Source organism: Chelmon rostratus, chromosome 4 (assembly GCF_017976325.1).
Source record: "Chelmon rostratus isolate fCheRos1 chromosome 4, fCheRos1.pri, whole genome shotgun sequence".
Lineage (NCBI taxonomy): Eukaryota > Metazoa > Chordata > Actinopteri > Chaetodontiformes > Chaetodontidae > Chelmon > Chelmon rostratus.
Genome location: NC_055661.1, coordinates 2,139,423 through 2,164,528, shown reverse-complemented (window position 1 = coordinate 2,164,528; position 25,106 = coordinate 2,139,423). Strand labels below are relative to the sequence as shown.

The window sequence follows — 25,106 nt, the reverse complement described above, 5'->3', positions numbered from 1 at the left end:
TGTTACTCATCCACTGTAAGAACACCACCCTCGCTGTCTTAAAGTGAATATACGGTGCATAGACATCTACTTTCGATGAGTCATTATGCAGTTGAATAACTATGAGCTCGTTAACACATACAGAACCTGACAGAATTAACACATACCTAGATCTCAGTCTTAGGATGCCAGTATGTGTGAGGCCTTTCTGAGAGAGAGCTGTAATTTTTGACAAGCAGAATCATTAAACAGTCTGAGCATAATGGGCTGTTATTTCCCCCCAAGGCTTCAGTAATGTTGGATGAACTATGTACAGATATAAAATCAGCTTTTCCAGCCCAGCAGGCGTCTGAGGTTGGCCAAGTGCTGATTGCAGAGACAAAGCGAGTCAAACAGCCATCTGTTAGTTTGTTTGATGTACAACAGCGATAATAAGGCCCTCTGCATGTATTTAGACAAGACACTGGCCTTGATTGGCTGTTCTTCTAAACACAGCCTAGAAATAACTGGCTGCCATATGCTTTAGCTGCTCTCAGCGTCGATTGCTGCAGTCGGTGAGGAGGAGAATCACAGAGAGTGAAAGAAGCTGTCAACAATCCTTCATTACGAAATCTCACGAGGAGCAGCCATGGCAGTTAACAGCCACTCATTTGGCAGGAGAGCAGTGTCAGCACTGTGCCCTTCAACTGAGAGGCAGGACCAGGGATGTTATCAAATGAAACTGAAGAGTGAGACAAATGGGCATCACATTTACAGCCCACCAAGCTCCAAATGTCAGTAAAATCTGTCTTTGGTTGACAGATCAGACAGGGTCACCTTATAACAACACCTTACTTATATGCAGTCAATGAAGTATGTGAGTCTTTGTCCTCGATGCTGGTCATCGAATTCTTTAAAATGCAAAATGTACCTTCATTATCTAATTTTTCTTAAACTTAATTCTCCAATGTATGAACCTCAACTGAAGAGAGAACCAGGCCTTTATGTAAAAGAGGAGTGTATTGCAGACTAGCCTTTACATTTAACTGACTGCAAAAGATCTGAGGCTGAGCTCTGGCCCATAGGGGAGCAGCAATTCAGCAATACAACTTGGGAGCTAAACCAAGAAGTGTTTTAAAGGTATTAGTAAAATCTTAAAATCAATTCTAAAACTTAATACTGATATGATCTTGTCCTCTAGTATTTATTAAAAGCTGAGTATATATATTTTTTCAGCTTAACCCTGAGTACAATGATTCACAGTAAACTCATCAAGAAGAAATAAAAGCATGAATGACCCATGAATGAGCAAGAGAGAGGACCGGATTTTTCAGATACTCGTCAGCTAATTTCATTTGTTTCTCACATAAAAGGTCACTGTCAAAATTACATCCAGGTTTCTGGCTGCCGGTTTGTCATTTTTAGACAAGATATTTTTGTAAAATAGGAATGGATTTTTGAGGATCAAACTGACATAGCAGAGAAATAGAAGAAAGAATCATCTTATCAATGACAGAACAATATGCGGATATTCACTGCACTGGACACTTTCCAGATGAGATGAACAGGACAGAGGGCAATGGTAAGACGAATGAAGAGAGCTAGCAATATTTGTTAATGATAGATGATATAACTCTGGGCAAATCAGGATTAAAGAACAGTTCTGCAGTAAGGACACTGGGCTGTTATCCATTAGCATAAGGCCATACTACCTACAGTGGGAATTCACACAATGTTTTCACAATAGAGGTGTACCTTCCCCCCTCTGCAAACACTGATGCGGCCTGTGATGTCATGCACTCAATTGCAGACTGCAGACACGACACCTGCATACCCTTCTTCTTATTGCTTCTGGTGGTGTAATCACACCTCCCTGGGTGGCTGTGACTCAGGAGGTAGAGCAGTTGCCCACCAATCAAAAGGTTGGTATTTTGATCCCTGGCTCCTACAGTCTACGTGTACAAGTTTCCCTGGACAAGATACTGAATCCCAATTTACTCCTGATGCTGTGGCATCAGTTTGTGGGTTTCTGTAGCCTCTGCCACAAGTGTATTAATGTTTGTGTAACTATATAAATGCAGACCATTTGCCATCCCTCCACTCACATTCAGATTCACATATTATTATTACATGCCGCACCTGAAAATGGATTTATTTCATTCCAACACCAAGGAGGCATTTAACTCATCACCTGTCCCATCCCGGGGAAGATCTGATCACAACCTGGTGCACCTCCTGCCTCTGTACAAACTTCTCATATAGAGACAGCCAGTTGCCACAGTGAGAAGGTGGTCCAACAAGGCCGAGGCTTTTGATATAACTGAGTGGGAAGTACTGTGTGATGCTCATGGGGAGGACACTGACAGTCTTACACATTGCGTGTGGACTATATCAACGTCATTGTGGAGAAAGCCATACCAACCAGGACCAGTGTGTTTTCATCCATCTACCCTTCATCACTCATGAAATAAATGCTCTCCTCAGGGAAAAAGACTGTTGGTCAGAAAATAAAGAGGAGTGTAATGTGAGTGAGGAGGAGGATCAGAGAGGGAAAAATAGCTACAGGAGGAAGATAGAGGAGCAGTTGCCACAGAACAATATCAGTGGTGTCTGGAGGGGCCTTAAAACCCTCTCTGGCTCCGCAGAACCCAGCTGCCGCCACATGAGTTCTGAAAGTGAGTGAATGATCTGAACCTTTTCTTCAGTAAATTTGATCATTCATCTTTCCCTCCCCTTCCCCTTGTTCAGTCTTCCTTGCTGCAAACCCTGTCATCCGCAGCCCCTGTGCACTGGCTCACCCCCTCTTATACCCTAATTCCCACAACCTCCAGCGCACAACACCACCACCCCAGTCCTATCCCTCACAACAGACCAGGGGGCAATTAATTTAGGAAGATTAGAGTGAGAAAGGCTGCAAGTCAGGTGGCATCAGCTCAAATTGTCTCAAGTCTTGTGCAAACTAGTTGTGCAGGGTAGTTGAGCACATGTTCAACCAGAGTGTGGTGACACTGACATCACATCTAAAGAAGACCCTGGACAGGCTGGTCCTTGTCTATATCCACCATATGATGAGCCCATCAACGGACCGTTTCAGTTGACCTATCAACATGGCATTGGAATGGATGATGATGTCATCGACCTCCTGCATAGATTGCTCTCTCGCCTGGAAAAGGCTGGGAGCACTGTGAGAATCATGACTTTTTATTTCTCCCCTCCCTTCAATACCATACAGCTCACGCCTCTGATGGACAGGGGTGGACCACCACCTCACAGCGTAGGTCATGGACTACCTCGCCAACCGAACACAGTATGTTAGGATAGAGGACTGTGAGTCTGACATGTTGTCTGCAGCACAGGGAACGGTCCTGGTTTCCTTCCTCACCCTGTACACTGCAGACATCACACATAATTCAGCTAACTGCCACTGTCTGATGGGGGATAACAGGGAGTACAGAGAACTGAGAAATCCAAATCATGCAGCAGGTTCTAACACTCTCCTCCTCTACACCAGTGAACATTCTGGGAGTGTAAATTGTTGTGGTGCAATCTTACAAGTACCTGGGTGTAAGCTGAATAATAAACTGGACTGGACTGACAATACAAATGCACTATGCGTTTGGCCTTTTTGGCCTTTTTTTGAAAATGCAGTTGGAGAGAGACAGGAAAGGTGGAAGAGGGCTCCGGGTTGGAATCAAACCTGGGCTGCTGCAGTGAGGACAAAGCCTTAGTACATGGGGCGCCCTCTGTACCAAGTGAGTTATCGAGGAGGATGATGATGGCTAAGCTAATCATCCTTGATGGAGAACATGTTCCACCCCAAGCATGACACTACTCTGACAGCGCTGCTCCTTCAGTGACAGGCTGCTTCACCCACAGTGTGTGAAGGAGAGATACTGCAGGTCCTCCCTTCCTGCTGCTGTCAGATTTCAACACAATCAGCACTGCTCCCAGTTATCTACACACCGACACTGACAAATTAACATGTGCAAAATATATTGTTTATTGTGCGTACCATATCGTCTACTAATGTATCTTATCTTGCTTTTTTCTTGCTGATGCTTCTTAATATTACACTATCCCCTTTGCCGTTTGCTAACATTGTAAATTTCCCTGATATGGGACTAATAAATGATTGCTTTATCTTATTTTTTTTGTTTGTTTGTTTGTTGTAGAAATTTACTTCATTACCTCATATGTAATGTCTCAGATCTCTTAATTACCCTCCTTATGTATGCGTGTATATAAAGTATTCTATAAATTATTTATACTATACTACCCATTAATCATGGGCAATATGCAATTTATTGTATTAAATGAATTACATTTTAAATGAATGCAAGACTTTAAAAGCCTGGTAAAAATACCCATCCCTATTTCCAATGTCAGGGGCTGAACTCGGCTTGAGCAGCAGGTGAATTGTTGGAGGGCAGAGTACATGAGAAGAGTTTCCTTTTCCTCATCATCCTCTGTGAATCCTGCAGTGTGGCTGCTCACTGACCAGTCATGCAGATCTGTGGTTGTATAGGATACCCATGCACACACACACACACACGCACACACACACACAGACACACACAAATGGTGACAGGTGGTGGTCATTCATCAGACAGACTATAATGAGAGCATTAATCCAAGCCTCTGGAATGAGGTCAGAAATACCCTGAGTCACCAAGCCTTCCCAGCAGGCAGGCTCTGCAACTCAGCGGTTGTGTGTGTGTGTGTGCATGCGCGTGCGTGTGTCTAGTCCAGTATACAACGCTTGTTTGCTGTCTCTGCAGGTAAAGCCCAGTGATGCAACACTGACTCAGCGGGTACCAGAGATCTTGTTTCCATGGCGCAGCGTGGTTGTCAGGGGTGATGGCAGTCTGAGGAGGGTGAAGAGGGACTGGGTCATTCCACCTATCAACGTCCCTGAGAACTCACGAGGACAGTTCCCTGAGGACCTAGTCAGAGTAAGAAACACACACACACACACACACACACACACACACACACACACACACAAATGCAAGCCTGCCTTACTGTTGCTCTGAGGACCTTTTTTTCTTACTAGCCCTAAAGCAAGGAAACAAGCTAAATAGCAGTTATATAGCACATTCATTCCATGGGAATTCTAATGTGCTTCACAAAAAACAGATAACATTAAAGGTACATACACATAGAACTGTGCGCAAAACAATCAAATACAATTAAAAAAAAACAAAACAACCATAGCAAAATATAGCTAATCAGATGACAGGAAACAAGGGAATGTCTTTAGTCTGCTTTTCAAATGTTCCCCTCCAGACATGTTTTAAGATGCAAATAAAACACTGTGCTTTGACTAGTAATGTGTTTCTGATATGTTATTTCCTCAAAAACAGTTTTATCTTGTTAAAATCCTACATCTACCTCTTCTCTCCAAAAAATCCTGAATCAATGATTATGCAAATATGTGTCATTTCAAAAGGTTAACTACTTCAGAGGAGGTGTATCCTACTTTACTGAAAAGTCCATTCTCAGCATTTGTGCTTCAAGTTTCCAAATAGCACTTTGAATAGCGGGCCTGAATTGCCTGCCAAACTAGTTGTGGTGTCACAAATCATGCTTGTAGGCCCATCTCTTTAAAATGGGATTTTCACTGAGCACAAACAAATGTTCCGCTTTCAACAGATGTGAGAATGAAAAAAGCCTTCTAGTGTCAAACTCTGCACACACATAATTCTTCACAGTGAAGCTAAACATTCAACTGTAAGAAGAGGAAAAAATATATATATTTTTGAGTTGAGGGGGACAAACAAAATGAAAGATATCCAGCATATTCATTTCAAGGAAAATACAGTGTGTTAAAAAAATAATAAAGAACATTAAAGGCATATACACTTGCCCCAACCCCAATTACCCCAACTGCAATTGTAATCAAATGCAATTTAAAAAGGCAATTACAGCAAAATAACAGTAATCAAATGCACAGGAAACAAGAGAATGTTCTTAGTCTGCTTTCAAATCTTAACACTGAAGCAGACCTAATGCAATCTGACAGCAACTGGGAGCATAAAAAACTAAAAGCATCTTCACCAACTTTGCGGTTAAACCTCGAAACAGCCAAAAGGCCCATACCAGATGACCTCAGAGATCTGACATGCTTGTTAGACATGTACTGTGGAGCAAGACCATGCAGGGCTTTTCAAACGAGAAGTAAAATGTAAGTATGAATTCTAGGATGATGCAGACATCTGAGACCTGGTGTAACATGATGAAATTTCCGCTTCTCAAAACTCTGGAGACAGCATTCAAAATGAACTGTAGCCAGACTTTGTAGATTGAACTGTGAGCATTGAAAAATGCAAGTGAAGATAAAAGCATGACCTACATTGCATTCTCCTGTAGCAAGATGCCTGTGACTTGCTGACATTGCCTGGAAAGTGAGATCACCATTAGCGACTACACCTAGGTTGCTGACCTCCTAGTACTTGAAGACCAATGGAAACATGTTATCATGTAACTTAGGCTTGGGACCAACAGGAATTTTTGTTTTGTCAGTGTTAAATTGCAGAACAACCAATGTCTTTAATGAACTGAACTAATGATACAATGTAGCTCAGGCTTCCATGGGACAGGAATGCTTAGCTGAATAATTATATAGAGTATATATATATACTTAATGTTTTTGGATGAAGTGAAATACTAATAAATTGGACAGCATCAGACCAAGAATTTAGTTTTGGAGGCCATCACATATACTGTCTAACTATTTAGACATGTGGTTCTTAAGAGATGTAGGAGTATGTACACTGACCCATACAGGCCTATCCGCTTCTCAGGCTTTTCAACTAATGAGTGGTGTCATGGCCTTGTCTTTCTGCGTATAATTCTGCATACAGCTGGCTGTGTAGCTGTGACTGCTAGATTACAGAAGACATACATGTGTGATACTTGATAATGACATTTCATTCTTGACCTTGGTGAGCAGTTTATGTAGCAAAAATAATCTGAGCTGAATCATTTCACCAGCTAGCGTTTGACTTTCAGCTGTACAGTTCATTCAGCAGATGGAGCTGGCTCAGGTGTCATCACCTGATCTAAGTATGGAACCTTGAGATGCTACAGCTAGTGAGCAAACACTTTTAAGCCTTTATGACAGATGTAACAGAGGTCCCTCATCCCACGTCTGAACCTCTAAATTGCGGGTTGAACTTCTGAGTTATATATTTCGCTAAAAAAGACACTTAATACCTTTTATTACATTCCTTTACTGCCTGTATTACGTGAATCTGGACAGACATGGATGGAAACTGCAGCTTGACTCGCGAGGTGGTAATTCTGGTTTCTAGTTCATTTGTAAATGTTAAGTGTTTCTGAGTAAAGAAATACGATGAGGATTCTCTCCCACCCAGCGCTGACCATTATCCTGCAGATAACACTGCTTTTTATGTAAGTGGATAAAATGTTTGACTCAGTCATATACCTAGTTGTAGTTAATAGTGCTTGTTTGGAATTTGTAGCTTAATGTCCATATTCATCCTTTCATTTTTGCTTTGTAAACAGGGTCTTTACAGTGCTGCCTTTCTCCTCCTATGTTCTGGTCATATTGACAACGCACAGGATATTAATGGTGCACCATGCGTCACAGTTTATTTTGACTTCAGATCAAATCAGATTTCCTCTAGTTATGTAGCAGCAGCCTCAAGCATTTGCTGAGCATTTGCCTGTGCAAGCCTAAAGTCATCGCGACATATGAGACACATCCAGGTCAAACTCAAAAAGTTTAGCTTCACTTGTATATTATTAGATTTTTACCTTTAAACAGACTTACTGGGGAGAAATATCTCCCAAAATACACTGACAGCAGCAGATGCAGTAGATTGAGTGGAAAAAAAAATGTGCATGTACTTGTACAAAGGATGTGTTTTTTTTATCCTTGTTTTTCCAGCTGAATCTTTTCAGATGCTGTATATCATCATTAACTGTCAATAACTGTAAATGAACTTTTCTGTCATTGCCTTTCCTTCTCTCGCCCTGTCTGTCCGTGCTTCAGATCCGCTCGGACCGGGATAAGAACCGGATGCTGCGCTACAGTGTGACGGGCCCCGGGGCTGACCAGCCTCCGACCGGTATCTTCATCATCAACCCGATCTCAGGCCAGCTCTCCGTCACCAAGCCTCTGGACAGGGAGCACATCTCCAACTTCCATGTAAGACTGTCCACACTGTGACAGCTAAGGTCCACAGCAAAGCAAACATTTAATGTTTCAGTCAAGGTCAACATCATGTTCTTCCTATTACATCTCTTGCTTTTACTGAACCTTAACTCCAAAATGCTATGTTAGCAAGACACTCACAGTCTTATGGTTAAGAGGACAAGACAATATACATGCTGAAAGTCCGAACTGTAGCAAACACATGAAAAAAGTAGTAAAAAAAAGTCATATTGCAAGATTTTCTGTCTAATCATGAAATCCAGTCCTGGTTCAGTCTTATATCCAATCTTTTGTATCTCTTGGTTTTCTATTTACATTGCTAAAGAGCAAATAATGAAATATTCACTCAGCAGATGTCTCTTATTTTAACCAGTGCTGACTATTGCTTCTGGGGGTTGAAATGCTAAATTTCACTGTTGACAGATAACAAATGTAATTTGGTAGTCAAAAGGCCGCGAGCAGGCTGCTGGACTTGGCAAAAGATCTTGACTGTGAGTGGACTATGTGCTTTTGAAGTTGTAACAGCAGCAACAAAGTGGTGAGTCTCCTCTGCTGAAATCACTGAGCCGATCAGATGACATTAGTGAGTGGCTGGACTCTCACTCCCTTTTTTTTTCTTTGGTTTGTCATGTTATGTATCTCGTGGAAAATATGGTGTGCAAAAGCCTGTAGACTGCATCTGCTCTGTCTTGTGCTGCTAGTCTCATTTTCAGGCTGAAGCTACATGTTGTTAATATTTATTAGCGTCAGTCCAGGCTTTAGTGTCTCTGCCTTCTTGGCCAAAAGAAAGTGAATGCAGATCTCAGCTGAATCTTTACATATAAGTAATGTTCAGGTTGAGTTACTTGAAATGTTGAAAGTTGAACCTTAATGGGTCTGATAGCAAATTCTAAACTTGGTTCAAATCACATAAGATGCAATTTAGCACCAACCCCAGCGCTCATACAGTCTTTTTACTGACTACTTCAAATGATTTAGGCTAGCTCATGCTTGGCTTGATGGGTGAATCTGCTCCCTGTCTGCCTCGCCACCGTAGTTGCATGTCACCCCCCCGTTTTTATTTTCATCTTTGCCATCACTCTCTGCCAGATATATTCTCTCTCATGCACAGAGATGAAGAAGTTCTTTACAAAAAGACTCTGGGTGTTTGCTCGCTACAGTATATCTAATACAGTCACACACACCTCCGAGAGCAGAGCCTAACCTTTTGATCTGTAGGAATGCACACACACACACACAGCTCACACAGGGGAGAGGAAATCTGGAGTCGCAGCAGGGTGATTTGCATTTAAGCTGTCTGATGAATATTCATGTGATTGGATGTAGTTGTCAGAGCTAGGAGCTGGGATTGGCCAGCATGTTTATTCATGAGGGAGGCTTTGGCTCTTTGAGAGCCTCATACAGATGCTTCATACGCTGTAAAGGAAAGGCTTATTGAGGGTCCAAGGCCAATCAATAGTTATAGTCAGCATCTTTGACCATTTTATTCTAAGTACATAAATCGCTTAGGCCTGCTGTTTAATTGAGAACATCAAAGATGCTTTGAAAAAAATAGTTTCTTGATTTTCAAAGTGACTTTATATTCATTGAAGTTATATAAAAACTGGAAATGTTTTGTTCTTGGACATGTTTTCATTACTGTGCAAAAATGTGTATTTTGAACTTTCAGTTCTTTTCACAATTTTACATTCCACGTCTGAGCTGGCATTAAAAGCTAAGGCTCTAAAAGGCTCTTGGTTCTCAAACCTGCAGGGACATGCTCTACTACACAACACATCCTGATGAGCATCAGGCTGCCAACAAGTATAACAATCAGTCAAACAACACGCAGATTGCTCAAACAATCAGGAGCATGTAAGACTGGTGTGTATGCTCTGAAGGAGACATGTTGATAAATGAAATTAATTTTAAAAAGTCTGCGCTGCAAATCTGTCATTTTAAAGTGCTCCTGCTACCTGTAAAAATAGAAACTATTTCCATGATCCACAAATATTTGTTGTTTGTCTACAGAGGGTGAATCCTATGGATTATCCTACATTGGTGATCTGCTGACTTACTGAAACATCTCTAGATGGATTGGAACAAACTTTGTTATAAACGTTCATGTTTCCTGCAGGATGAATTTGAATAACTTTAGTAAAAAGTTGACTTTTCATCCAGCACCACCAGCAGGTCAAAATATTTTGGTTTATGACCATGAACCATCCCTACAGTACTACAATGACTTTCCCATCAGCCTCAGCTGTACTTTCTGTTTAATGCTAATTAGCAAATGCTAGCAAGCTAAAAGTAAATTATTATCTGCTGAACATTCACAGGTCGACATTGTCATTGTGAACATGGTGTTTTTAGCATTCAGCTCAAAGCACCGCTGAGCCTCACAGAGCTGCTACAGTGGCTCTAGACATGCGTCTAATCGACTTTGTTCTTAACAGTCTGACTGGTTTTTTATCTCCTGAGATCTGAAAGCCCTGAGTGAACTCGTGGTTGTTTTAGTTCAAGAAATCTCTTCTATGTGAACTAATACTGTTTAACCAAACAGTTTAAAGCACCTGGAGGTGAACAGGTGATGGAGGAATACTCAGTAATCTACATTCGTGCCAAAAATAGCCTTAACCTGATGGTGAGTGTGTGTGTGTGTGTGTGTGTGTGTGTGTGTGTGTGTGTGTACAGTTGCGAGCCCACGCTGTGGACCTGAATGGGAATCAGGTGGAGAACCCCATCGATATTGTCATTAACGTCATTGACCAGAACGACAACAGACCAGAGTTCACACACACCATCTTCAACGGCTCTGTACCGGAGGGATCCAAGCCTGGTACCAACACACACACACACGCACACACACACACAGATACATTATCCTTATCCTTCTTCACTGACATGTCTCTGTCTACTTGTTTCTCTGCAGGATCATTTGTGATGACAGTGACAGCAGTGGACAAGGATGATCCAAAAACTGCCAATGGGATGCTGCGATATAAGATCCTCTCTCAGAATCCCCAGAGCCCCTCCTCCAACATGTTCACCATTAACAACAAGACTGGTGACATCATCACTGTGGCAGCAGGCCTCGATCGGGAGGTGTGTGTGTGTGTGTGTTTGTGTGTGTGTGTGTGTGTGTGTGTGTGTCTTTGGTTGGGCATTTTGTAAGGCTTGTCCCAAAACCCATATGGAGCAGCTGCTTCTCAGCCTGTGAATGCCGGTCCAGCCTGCAGTGTTTCCTGCAGTGTAAAGACAGCTTGTAGCTGGTCTCGTCATACTCTTACGTCAGTAGATTCTGCAGAATGTGCCGAGGTCTTCAAACAATCAGAGAACAGTTCATTCAGATTATCTAAAACACCTGAAAGTGAACGCACCTGAATACCACCAGTCATTCCTTCTTGTGCACGTATGGTTGGTGACTACAATTATACTAAGAAATACTATGAAAGTAAGTGAAGCTACTGGCAAAACAATCTCCACTCCAGGTCCAGTTACTCACCTGTTTTCTCAACCATCATGCAGCCATAGACGTTTTCAGGATTCCTGTTCCATGTTGGTTTAAACATTGATCTTGGCAGTTCTTTTTTTTATCATTTTAAGTGCACATAGACGAGAAGTCTTGAGGACGAGAATAACTGTAAAGTATGAACATCTAACATTCCATGACTACTGAGCAAACTCAATCTGCTGATGAAGACCATGTGATACACTCAAAAGCTCTAGAACTAGCAATTGAGTGGATGTGGTTTATTTTTGTTAACAGCTTTCCAAAGTCAAGACCGAACTGTCAGCTTGTTGTAATCTGCTGGATTGTTTAAAATATGTTGTTTGTAATGAAGGTCTGAAAAATAGATTCAAAGTCTGTTAGGAAACATTAAACTTGATCTGGGACACTCCAAATGAGTTTCACAGTCTCCTTTTTAAAGGTGGAGTGGAATCCAGATTGTTCTTTTGTTTGTTTGTTTTTTTTGTTTGGAAACTTATATTGTTTTCCTGTGTGAGTTATTAAAAAGCTAATTCGATTTGTACAAGAGGTGTGTGAAACCTTGTTAAATCTAGCAGTTATTAGCTCTCTGAACACTTTTGTTGAGCAGAACTAATTGAGTCATCAGCTCTAATGGTGCTTTAACAGACAGACATTCCACTTTTTGCCTTTAATTAGATTTATATCTATGATCTGTGCAGCAATATGTGAACTGTGGCTTGTCTCTCCTGTTGTTGACCCTCTTTGTTCTCTGTCTCTCTGCAGAAAGTCACCCAGTACACTCTGATCATCCAGGCTACGGACATGGAGGGCAACCCCACCTACGGCCTGTCCAACACAGCCACCACTGTCATCAGGATTACTGATGTCAACGACAATCCCCCTGAATTCACCACAGACACAGTAGGTCCACACACGCTCTCTCACGCATGCACAGAGGAAATCTGTTGGCTCTGAAACTGCAGACGGGGGCGAGTCACTGTTCTTCTAAACGGCACTGAAGCTCTCTGACTGTTTATTGGTTGTGGCAGATGGTGGAAGATTGAAAAGCCAATGAAACTTCCAGTATGTTTATCGTCCTCTGTAAAGCTGAGCAGGTTGGACAGGAAGGAGCAGTGTTAGTAGGAGAAGTGCTCTTTGCTCTGCTGTGAGACAGAAGACATCATCTCCACTTTGTTCTCATTCAAGATATTAATGTTGCTGTTTAATTTTTGCAGTGACAAAATGGTGTTAAAAATTCTGCGGAGCTTAACACGCCTGTCTTTTCTCCGTCTCTGTCAGTTCTTCGGGGAGGTTCATGAGAACAGGGTGAATGTGATTGTTGCTAACCTGACTGTGACGGATAAAGACCAGCCTCACACTCAAGCCTGGAGCGCTGTGTACCGCATCATCGCTGGAGACCCCACCGGCCGCTTCTCCATCCCCACTGACCCCACCACCAACGAGGGCCTGCTCACTGTGGTCAAGGTGAGATTTGGCCACACACACACACACACACACACACACACACACACACACACACACAAATGAAAAATGTAAAGGCCTAAAGCAAAGCCACTTTGGGATATAAATCATTTTCTAATAGTCTACTCTCTTTCAATTCTGTGGGTTTTACTGTTTTCTTTCTTTCATGTGCACATCCTATACATGCTGCAATCCATACAATTTCATCTATGTAATGTATAGATTTTTCTACTTAATATACTAAAGTGTCAATCATCAGACTTCTTGTACTTACAGTTCTAATCCCTAACATGCTATCAGACAGCAAGCTGTCGCTGTCTGTTCTCTACTGGTGAAGGTGTAAAATTCAGGGAACTCAGATCAATAAAATCACCTCCTGTATTGTCTCCCTTGCTGCTTCTGTGGTTGCCATGGTCAGGTCATGAAAGCTGAACCATCATAAACTCCCAATGCAGCAGAAAAGACCTGTGCACCTTCATGAGGGTAGCAGCCACCCTCTCTTCTTGCCGTTGTGTTTACATTGAAGTAGGCAATCGGAAATATTGGGTTTACATCGGCAGCAACACAGCGCAGTAAGATGCTGTTGAAGGGTGAACAGTAAACAGGGACTGATGTCAGTGAGGTGAATTACACAGCTGCAGCATTGATAGTTGCCTGTATCATTTCCTATGAATCGCCTCTGCTTGTGCAGGTAATTTGAATCCAACGTGTGGGTGGCAGACTCCACCACTAACAGTGAACACTACTACTATATGGAGTGGTGATTACTGAATGGAAAAACATTGAATGATATTGTGCAACAAACATTCCAACTCTAATAGTATAGAAAAATAGTTTAGAGCTTTTTTGGATTGAATATGTATTTTGTGATGACTTATTCATTTTTTTGTTTGTGCGACACAGTTGAAAAGGTGACTGATTAGACAGACGGACAGATGTAATATCAGATAATAACACAAAACAGTAAGACAACATGGGGTTCATCATTTGGATTAGATTTTTAGTTGTTTGGTTACAGGGAGCACTGCAAGTATGAAAGTGTGTTTTTTTAGGTATGTTGTGTGTTTGTGTCTGCGTAAGTAGAAGAGTGCAGACATGTGCGATGGGGAGGAAAAATAGCTGAGTAAATAAAAAAACAATGATAATAATAACAATAGAAGTGATGAAAAAGACGTTGCCTATACATGCATGCATATATAACAGTACTAATAATGATAATGGCAACTTGGGCAGGCTGGTGAGGTCCAGCCTTTTTTTTCTATTTTTTCCCCTTCCTCTTTCTCTGCCTTGTAATTCAATTTCTTCTCGATATCTTATGGGTTTCCCTGTCTTGGACCTCCTCCAGACCTTCAGGAGAGCTGCTCTATCGCAGGTCATTTCTCACTTTGGGCTGTCTGCAGACCCTCTTGCGAGGGAGCTAGTCCATTGTGTGTCAGTCATTGTGGTGTTGTATTTATTTAATCATTACCAAAAAGTAAATGCCTTGCCATATGATAATAATAATAATCATCATCATCATCATAAAGCGCTGTAATGGACAGGTTGTGAGAAAAAAACAAAAACCCACACAGATCCATAGATATAAAATACTATATAGAGCAACAATAATCCCTGACAATAGCAAATATAATGAAATTAATCATTTTTGAGAATTATTATTATTATGAATAAATGTGTGCGTGTTCAGTCGTGTTTATACGTGGGGATATATGAGTGTTTACTATGATTGGTGGTTAGGCAAAAGAGACAAGAAAGTGCAGTAATGTTAAATATAATGGAATTAGGTCTGCAGGTTCAGAAATGGCTGGCACATGGAATCAATACATATTGAAATGTTTTTAACGGAAGCAGAAAGTTTTTCCATTCAAATGTAATCCAGCAGAACGTTTTTGCAATGTGTAATGGCTACAGCCCAGTTTGAATATTGACAAGAATACATCTTTGACCAGAAAATCCAAAAGTAAAGCTGGATGTCCTGTACAATCAGGAGCTGTATTTTTTGGCTGGAAGGACAACCTTATGGGACCCCCACACAGACTGACCTCAATTCAAACAACATTTGAGTCATCAGCAGTGCATAAGGGCTACTAAAGAAACCATTGCTACGATTGGCGATGTCATCACAACTAATATGAGAAAAAAAAGTTAAATCTATGATGACTTTGCAGGAACAGCATTTCATGAAGTCAGTACAAAGGACACTGAGGTGGTGCACTTACAATTTTGGAGCACTTTATGCCTTTATTGAAGAGAATGGAGTAGAGAGATAAGGAACCAGCTTTGTTGTTTTATTTTTCTCACTCATCACAGCTCCATATGCTCTTATAGAGCTATGAATAGTCCCCAGACCTCCCCAGGGTCCCAGTGGCTTCTGAAAGCTCAGAATGGAATTTTATAGCTATAGTGAATAAGTTCATAACTTATAAAAAGAAAACAATGGTTTGTATTGCTCTTAAGGTTGTTCATGTTGAATCTTGTGGCCATCCAGTGTATCATGTGACTACTATGTTATCCCTCCCTCCTCCTGTCCAGCCTATCGATTTTGAGCTGACTCGTTCCTTCATGCTGACGGTGGAGGCAGAGAACGAGGTGGCACTGGCCCGTGGCATCCACCTGCCTCGTCAGTCCACGGCAACTGTCTCTGTGCGAATCCTAGACATGAACGAGAGTCCAGAGTTCAGCCCCAACCCCAAGTCCATCAAACTGGAGGAGGGGCTACCTGCCGGGTCTCTGCTCACCACTTTCACTGCCCAGGACCCAGACCGCTTCATGAGACAAACTGTCCGGTAAGACACCCCCTGGAATATATATATATATATATATATATATATATATATATATATATATATATATATATATATATATATATATATATATATATATATTTGATATACATTTTATATTACCGGTATATATAAACAGTTCAAAGAGTTTTAGTCGGAAGCCAGCAGTGAAATATTGTGCTAAAATAATGAAAGCGTATGTGTAATTAAAACGTGTCATTTTAAATGTTGAGCAGATTTAAGTGGAGAGCTGAATGTGTTTTTTACTGTGACCTGATAAGAACCTTTGGAGGTGAGGTGTGACTGAAAGAAAATGTATTATTTATTACTTAATGCAGCCTTGGACTCAGTCACAGTAATGTTTTTATCTGTTCATACAATGCACATCTTCCTGTAGCTGGAATGCTGTGATTAGATTAAAGGCATAATTAGCATAAAGCCTCTCTCTGTGGCTGCAGGACTTGTCGTAGCCAATTCTTGACTTCCTAGTTTGGGAACACGGAACAATTAGTGGTGCCACCAACAGAATATCTCCGGTTATCATTAACATTTTTTAGAATGTTTCAAAGTAGCACGTCGCGAGGAAAAAGGACTTCTGGGAACATTAGCTTTGAGGTCTACAGGAGCAGTTAGTGCCGCTAACAACAAACCTCTAAATTAACTTAAAACATGTTCTCAATTTCTTAACTTGTTTCAAAGTAGCATTGTACAAAAAAAAGGGACTAGATTAGATTTTTTTAAAGGTAACACAGAAACTTCTTTCTAAGTGAATAGTTTAAGAAGGTTCCACATCAGAAAAAATATCATGAACTTAAAGATAGTCTGAGCTAACTGTTAGCTGACTGAAGTAATTGCCTCTCCATGCTCATCTGTCGTTCTATAAAATATCAGCAATGATAAAGACAATGTTTTTACACCATAATAACCCTCTAAAGCTGCATAATATAATGAGATACAATGAGAAAAATACACCTCCGACATGTGTAGTTAATTAAATAAGATTCATCGATCATCCAGGTGCTAGCTAACGCTAGCTAAGCAGTTATTGTTGTACCCAAGCTGCTAAAGTGCAGAGGTTATTCTTCTTCTTCTGACGTTTATGTTAGAGACCAGGTGCACTGCCACCTCCTACTGGACTGGAGGAGGGCACACCCACATTCACGTGTTGCCCAGTTACATTTTTTTTCTGTTCCCACCGTCACTCCTGGACATCCGTGCTGTCGACAATTATTCACATGACAAGTTTAATTTTCTAGCCGTGTAGAAAACGAGTCCTGAGAGAGAGGCTTAGACCCTGCTTTCAGACTTTCTTACCTCTGCACAGCTGACCAGACGCTGGTGAAGCGAGCGGGATGTTGGACTGTCAGGTTTGGAGAGTTACATGAAATGGTCAGATACAGCACCCTCAAATCCAGCGTGAAGCTGCTCGACCACCCAGTGTGCAGCTGTGATGAGAATCCTGGACCCTTGAGTCCATCCAGCATGTTGCCTACTTAAAGACCTTTAAAGCTGAAAGTCAGCACTTATTCCTCGTAGTTATTGTTTCATTACGATGTGCTAGAGCCAACATAGTGAAAGACACATTACCGCCCTGTACTGTATGAGTAGATATATTTCTGATGATACATATGAATAAAATGAGATTATAAGTAGATTATATGGTTATGTGATAAACATAACAATTCCTTTGGAGGAAAAATGAACATAAACTGTTAAAGTTTCCCACTCTGCCAATGAGAAAGAGTTTTCATTTGTCTTTTTATTTGTTATTTGAGATTCCAGCTCATCAACCATGTTCAACAACACAATTTCATTTGCTCAGTAGGATGAACGTTACTCCTCAATTAGTGGTGGTGGCATGCTGTTCTCTGTTGCAGCCCCATTTTGAGATAAAATCTGATAACATGGCTGGATTTTATTGATTTTTTTTTTTCTAAAAGCATCTTGTTTGGAGAAAGTGTGTTCCAGAACCTGCAGCACTGCCAGCAACCAGAGCAGATCAGTGAGAGCCTGCAGGACTGCTGCCTCTTGTCCCCGTCCTTCTTTCTTTTACATCCCACTATTTGTTTCTAAATGTAGTGCTGAAGTCTTTGTAGCCTAGCAACAGCCAATGGTGGACGCACACTGTGCTCACAAAAACATGCGCGTGCACTCACACACACACGTCCTCACACACATAAAGCGAGTGTATTGTGCACTATAGAGCAGGCCAGGGAGAGCATTTTGGTTTCAGATTTTTCTTTTTTGTTGCTCTGTGTTCTGTAGTTGGTGCTGCTACATTTATTCATAACTGTGTTTTCTGACCAATTAAAAATATACCAAATGGACAATATTCCCTATTCATGGGTGGTTTATGGTGGCTTTTTGGCAGCTCTGCACTCCTTTGTTTAAAGCTGCGCTGTTTTCCTGTTTGTTCCCATTATTTCTCAGCTGCCTGCCCCATTCGAAACATGACCGCTGCTGTTACAGCAGTGCAAGCATATGAGTAAATTCTGTTTGATGAATCCATTTCATCAGTAGGTCACAGGGATTTGCCAAGCTTCACTCTTTGTATTGGTTCTTTCCAAGTCTAGAAAACATGTAACATAAAACAAATTGCCACTGATGAATTTTTTTTTATATATATAATTCTCAAGTCTGTTAAAGGTAGAATCAATTGCAGTGAGAAGAAATGAACGAGTTGTGGTTGCTTCATGAGAGTGCTGCAGCCTCCATATTATCAGCTCCGCAGTAGCTGCTTGGCTGGTAGCCAGGGAGGCAGATAAAGAAGCCTCTCTGTGGTGGTTTCTCATGCTGTCTCTCTCTGACTGAATCCAGGTACTCCAAGATGTACGACCCTGCCAACTGGCTGGAGATTGACCCGGTTAACGGTCGGATTTCCACCATCGCCATTCTTGACCGAGAGTCCCCCTACGTCAAGAACAACCTCTACAACGTTACCTTCATGGCTTCTGATAACGGTGAGACAAGAGGGCGGCGGTGGTGTCCTGCAGTAACCCCATCCCCCCACATACAGAGGTGGACTGCATTCACTGAGCCTCAGTGCTCTTTCGGTAATTGCAGTGGTGCTGGTTTTAATGTGCAGTCAGTGTCATCGTCCAGCTTCTGCAGAGTATCTGCAGTGTTGGGGAAGCTACTTGGAAACAGTAGCTACTGAAGCTGTAAGCTGAAAGTAGTTCAGCTGCAGCATCACCACACTGTTATTGAAAGTAATTCAGAAAAAGTAGCTTAACACATTGAGGTTATTTCACATCAAGAAAAATATACTGTAAAATGATTTCTTAGCCTCTTGTTCTTCAAGAAAAAATAGAATATAATAATTTAGTTTTCTGTCATGCTATCTGCTAAAATAGCTCACTGCTAAAAAGATTACATGATTTTGAAGATAACTACTCGAACTAAAGTCTGATTGCAGGATTCTTCAATACTGGCTATGCTGAAAGTCTAGAAACAGTTGATTTCAGCGTAATCCTATAAAGTTTTAAAATCCATCTGGAATTAAATAGTGCATTTGTTTTTTTGTTTTATTTTTTTCTATTTCACCTCACAGACCCACTCTGTCAATGACTTATCCTGTAATCTCTTTTGAGAAAACAAATCAAGAAAAATCCAAAATGATATTTGTTATATTTCACCGTCTGCATGGACTAGTCAGAATGCTGGTGCTTCTCTGACTATGACAAGCAGTAACCATCATCACTCTGTGATTATCTGACGCCGACAGTGCCAACAGCCAGACAGCAGCGTGAGACACCAGTCCAAAAGAGGCTTAGACTTAGGATCACAGTCCACAGAACTGTACAGGAAATATCTCGCTTTCATTTCCACAAAGACGCATCTTGTTCTTTGTCTTCTCTTGCTGAACAAACAACGTCTACGAAAGAAAAGTGAGCTGTAATGTCAGGTTGGAGGTGAGATCGCAGATTAGTTGGTCAGCAGCAGCACATTCAAAACCTTCCTGCTAATCTCAGCCTCAGTCAGTTTGGATGCTGCACTGTATGATGTTGTTCTCACTCTTCAGGACCACTTCAAACAGAATGTCTGTGGTTTGTGAGATACAGTTAGTAGAGCAAGTTTGTTGATAGTGTGGCAGTGCCCCTGACAGCTTAGCTGTCAATCAAAAATATACGCCAGCCCGCCCACAAGGAAGCTTGGAGACTGAAGAGGCATTCCTGATATCTCCAAAGACCTTTTTTCTTGTCCCTTTAATAATAAAAAAGAAAAAGGTACAAGTTTGAAAATTACTTTGCCATGACTTTTGACTGTTAAAAGGAATAACTTTAATCCAATAAATGGAGGTCTTATTTTTCACCCGATGCCAATATTGCAGTAAAGTTTTTAAAGTCCATTTTTCATAGATCAGCATTGTTCAGTGTGAAACTTTTTGGTTCTCTTTCTTTCATGGGATTTCTGAATTGGTCTTAAATATGATGTCATTAAGATTATTTAATAAAATTGTATTTAAATACAAGAAGTGTTGCCTTCCAAAACCTTCAGAGTTTAGCTCCAGTGAACAGTGGCATGTCACACAAACACTACAGCTACACAACTACCTAACAGCTCTGTGTCATTCACAAACCCTCTGACGGGAGGAATAGATTTTGGTCTTTCCTGTCTTGTGGCTGAGGCACTTCACAGTTTACAGTATACAGCCAATTTAGGCTCAGTTTGGCTACCTACATGTGCTGACTCCAGCCTGAACTTAAGCTCCCACATTGGGAAGAGGAAGACCTGTCCCTGCAGAAGACAGACAGCACTGTCCACCGTTAATTACATTTCAATTCTTTATTCCTGTAATCACATGTCCTGATCAGGGAGGCTTATAGGATTACATAGACAGTCTTTTGGACACAGTACTCCCATTGATTTCTGATGGAGACGTTAGTCTGCCTATTTAGTGCCTGATTCCTAAAGTCTTGCTCTTGTTCTGATCACAACTGTTCTTTATAGCCACAGAAAAGAGGATTCTCTGTTCAAAGATGAAAATTGTTCAAGAGGAATGTCGTTCAGCAGCAGCTCCATCCATCCCCTCTACCCTGCACTCTCCTCGTACAGAGACCCTGCTGTGCTCCGAGCTTCCTGCTAACTGACTGTCTTAGCACATTCTCCCCCTCTGTCGAGCACACACACAATGCAAGGAGCACACTGATTAAAACCCATACTCAGACACACGGACAAACTGTACCACAACTACATACTGTAGTTCATCCAAATAACTGCTGTAGTGGCCCTGTCACTAATAGTATGGATCGCTGAAATCCTGCATCCAAGCTGCATTCAAAAATCTACTGGGAAGGGTTTTGCTGGAAAGGGTTGCACATTCTGGCATTGTGAAACAAGACATCCATTTGAAGGATAAGGTTGGTGACATTCTAGATTTTTCTTATTGTCAACAAAACCCATGAAAAGACTAAAAGCAACACTCTAGTTGTTACAACTCCCTCTCACCTGTAAGCTCATAAAAGTAGCTCAGAAATAAATTGTTTTATTTCCAAAAAGTTGTGGATTAATCCCCATTTGACACCAGGGCTGTCCCTAGCAGGACAATGTATGTGGGCTTGAGTTAAAGATAAACTACAGTGTGTGTGTGTTCTGGCAGTGAAGGGTTTATATTAAGGGTAGTTATTGATAACAATAACTCTATTAATTTAAATAAAATTGGGAATAAGAATTGATAATAATGGGGCAGCAGCCTGAGGTCAGGGACCAATAACCAAACAATGGACACAGTCTCACAACAGGGTTGAATCCGAGCACTGACCCTCACAACCAGCTGCTCCCACAAGACATTTGCACAAATAACCACAGACATCTGCTCTTTAAATAAACAGTAGTGTTTATTTAACTCCAGCAATACTGATCAATAATTGGTTGTCCTTCAATCAGTAAACATCTATTGTCCAAATGCAACGACAATCGACATCAAGACCACAAAGCCTGACAAGGAGATATGAGAAGCACAATGGAGGACATGTTTACATGTCTCTGACAACAAGATGGTGGCAAAGAAAGCTGAGTGTGCTACCGAGCTATCAGTGCGCTCAAGGTGTGTGAATGTGGGTAAAGGCGTGTGTGTGTGGGGGGGGGTTGTTAGTGAAGGAGAGAGGAAGCGAGAGAGAAAGGCATTCAGTGGAAGCAAAAGAGATCTCAACCACCGCAGAAAGACACAGTCTCTTTTATCACTCAGAAACCCGGCGTGCAAACTCAGGTTTGCCAGCCTCGGTGCTGGTCTGATACTGATAAAGTGCAGCTTTCACAGAGGCAGCAAAGTAACACAAAACAAAGCCTGTCAGTGCACGACACACAATCAGTGTAACATGCTAGCAAGCACAATGACTGCGGTATCTCAGGACATACGTAACGACGGGCAACAGGACAAAACAGGAAAGCTTAAACAACAATAAAGGTTGAACCCTTTTCATTTTAGACACTGCAAGAGCTATTGTGCCCCTCCCAGGCCAAAATATGAACGTATTTCACGCACATATTATGTCTTCATGTGACAATTGCTTGTTCCATTACATTAATCAACCCAAGTGACTAGTGGTTATTAATGGTTATAATGGCCCTAAGACCCCTTTTTCCACCACAGTCATCAGGACAGATTTTATTACTGGGTGCAATGTGCAGCTTTTCCCTGGGTTCTTCTCTTGCCCCCCACCCAGCGACCACAGATTATAGTTAGCTTTTAGCTATATTGGGTGCAGTAAATGTATTATGCATTGTAGCTGCTAAATAAAGAATAAAGTGAAATGTGATATTCAAATACTGAAGCTGTTTTCGTTCTGTGTGTACAGGTATCCCTCTTGCCAGCGGGACAGGCACCCTTCAGATGTACCTGCTGGACATAAATGACAATGCACCTCATGTGTTCCCCCCTGAGGTGGAAATGTGTGAGAAACCAGATCCCAACGCCATCAACATCACAGCCAGTGACCCCGACCTGACCCCTAACGCTGGACCCTTCGCCTTCGAGCTGGCCAGTCGTCCATCAGACGTCCGACGTAACTGGACGCTGAGTCGCCTTAATGGTCAGTCTGAGCGTTAATTTTGATATGTGTCTTCATTTATTCACTCTCTTACTTTCTGTGCCTGCTCAAATTGAAGAAACCCAGAGATAAAAATCAAGTTGTTTACAGTATACAGTCACTCCATGTCAGTGGAAGATCACACAACACCAATCCTAGCCTTCCAACAAGGTAGACTTCAGGCTTAGGCTGAGTCAAACTTAAACTACAAAAAAGAGCCATTTGAAATTTGATTTTAACGTGACTGCAAGGAGACTGGAGTTTTTTGAGACTCTCTGAAGACTTGACATGAGACCTGAGAACAAAAACATTCAAGTGTCATATTTTTATCCAGAAAAAAACAGTAACTAAAACAGAAGGAATAAAGCATGCCTTACGTATTAAATCGGTCTATGCATTGAAAGGAGATGGTCTCAGCTCAGGTCTGTAGCTGTAAGAAGTCAGTTTTTTAAGACAGTTTTGAAACCAAAATGTTCAAATGCTAGGTGTTGTGACAGCCTGTTGATTTAGCAGTGAATGAATTTCTATACTCAGCAGCATGAGACTTCACTTTTAAGTGTGCCAAAAGAGCCATCAGTGAGCCTTCATAGCTCAGGTGATAAGTGATGATATAATGAAAACAAAGCTTGCCAAATTCAAATGTCTGTTGTGCTGCTCTACACTGACTGAGCTAAGTTTGGCACTAATCAGATCAAGAAACTTGTAAATCACAGAGGACCTGTGGTCTAAGACTAGACTAACCTCATACTGATTCACCTTTCAAATAATAAGAGGTGAGAGGAATGATCAACCAGAGGCCTGTGGACCAGTGGTGACCAGCTGCAGGTGATGCTTCAAGAACCCCAACTGGCCTGCTGTGACTGAAGCCTCTGTGACACAATTTGGTTGCAAAGCAAATTTTTTTGCCTTATTGAACGTGCCAAGTCTGATTTAGTTCCTAGTATGCTTCCAAATGTACACGGCAAACTGTTTTCTCTATCTTTCTTTTTCTCAGTCCTGCGTATTTGTTTCCATTCCAATACAAGAAAGAGAAATTATCCACTTTCTCCTCTTAGGTTAAGGCTGCATTATACGGTAAATCTGGGCCTGTTGGACTCACTTGCATTTTGTGGCAGGAGCTATTTAGAAGTAGAAGTATTATTTGCCATTTCACTTAAGTAGTTCTGGAAGTTATCCCCCAGTAACTGTGGGATTTCTGTGGGTTCAGGCCTGGAGTAAGGTTTGGGTAAGATCTTCACTTCTATATTTGTTGGTATTTTGGAAAATGTTTGTTGTGGAACATGTTCACTCCATATTGTTGAAATGTTTTTTGGGAAGTGGCCACCATTACCAGACTCTAGCAGTACTGGGCAGCCCGGTGGACTTGACATAAATATGGAACAGGATGGAGTCTGTAAGTGAGGAATTACCAGTGGTGCCCATCTTTCATTTTCTCTGTGATTCTGTCGTTCCATCTTCATCTTGTCATTCTCAAGGCGAGTATGCCCAGCTTCGACTGCGGATCGGCTCCCTGGCCAGTGGGATCTACGAGGTTCCCATCATGATCACGGACTCTGGCAACTTGCCCATGTCCAACACGTCCTACCTGAGGGTCAAGGTCTGTCAGTGTGATCACCATGGAGACTGTGTGGACATGGAGCGAATCATTGCTGCTGGACTGGGCACGGGAGCCATCATCGCAATCCTCATCTGTATCATCATACTATTAGGTGAGCCTACATTTTTTTCCCGCTCTTTTCACCCATTCAATCACACTTTACAGACCTCCCTCTTCCAATTTTGAGCGCCTGCACTTACCAGAGTTGTGTGAGCACATTTTCTAGCCATGCCAGGGCATTGCTCTCAGACAAGATTTCCTAACTTTTGCAGCAAAAAAAAACAAAAGAGAAATTTCTCCCTCGGACACAAACTTCCAAAAATCCATCATTAATTGCCATAACATCTACGTTTACAGTACAAACTACTGATAAAGAACACAACAAACCATGAATTCAAAAAGTACCACCACATTAGTCACACACACATGCACACACACACCCATTGGACCTATTTTTAGCGACATTGCTGTACATCGCTGTAGACTCAGCGATTACTTTGGTGAGTTATCATGGCAGGTTGAACTAAAGACCCGAGCTATAAAACTACAGCTAAAGTTGGAATAACCCTTTAAATACCTTTCTTATTTTATTTAATATTGTTCTTACATATTTCACGTATTCCTAAAT

The 25,106-nt window shown here is 41.5% G+C and overlaps 1 protein-coding gene across 1 annotated transcript in view; it reads left to right on the top strand.

Moving 5' to 3' along the window:
• Nucleotides 1–25,106, top strand: part of LOC121605055 (cadherin-2-like) — an 86,145-nt gene that overhangs the window by 42,465 nt on the left and 18,574 nt on the right. The window contains exons 4-13 of the mRNA XM_041934797.1: nt 4,737–4,910; nt 7,976–8,131; nt 10,811–10,955; nt 11,049–11,221; nt 12,372–12,509; nt 12,888–13,073; nt 15,603–15,856; nt 18,671–18,813; nt 22,651–22,884; nt 24,357–24,590. Of these exons, the coding sequence (XP_041790731.1) occupies nt 4,737–4,910; nt 7,976–8,131; nt 10,811–10,955; nt 11,049–11,221; nt 12,372–12,509; nt 12,888–13,073; nt 15,603–15,856; nt 18,671–18,813; nt 22,651–22,884; nt 24,357–24,590 (1,837 nt within the window). The remainder of the gene's footprint in view (nt 1–4,736; nt 4,911–7,975; nt 8,132–10,810; nt 10,956–11,048; nt 11,222–12,371; nt 12,510–12,887; nt 13,074–15,602; nt 15,857–18,670; nt 18,814–22,650; nt 22,885–24,356; nt 24,591–25,106) is intronic.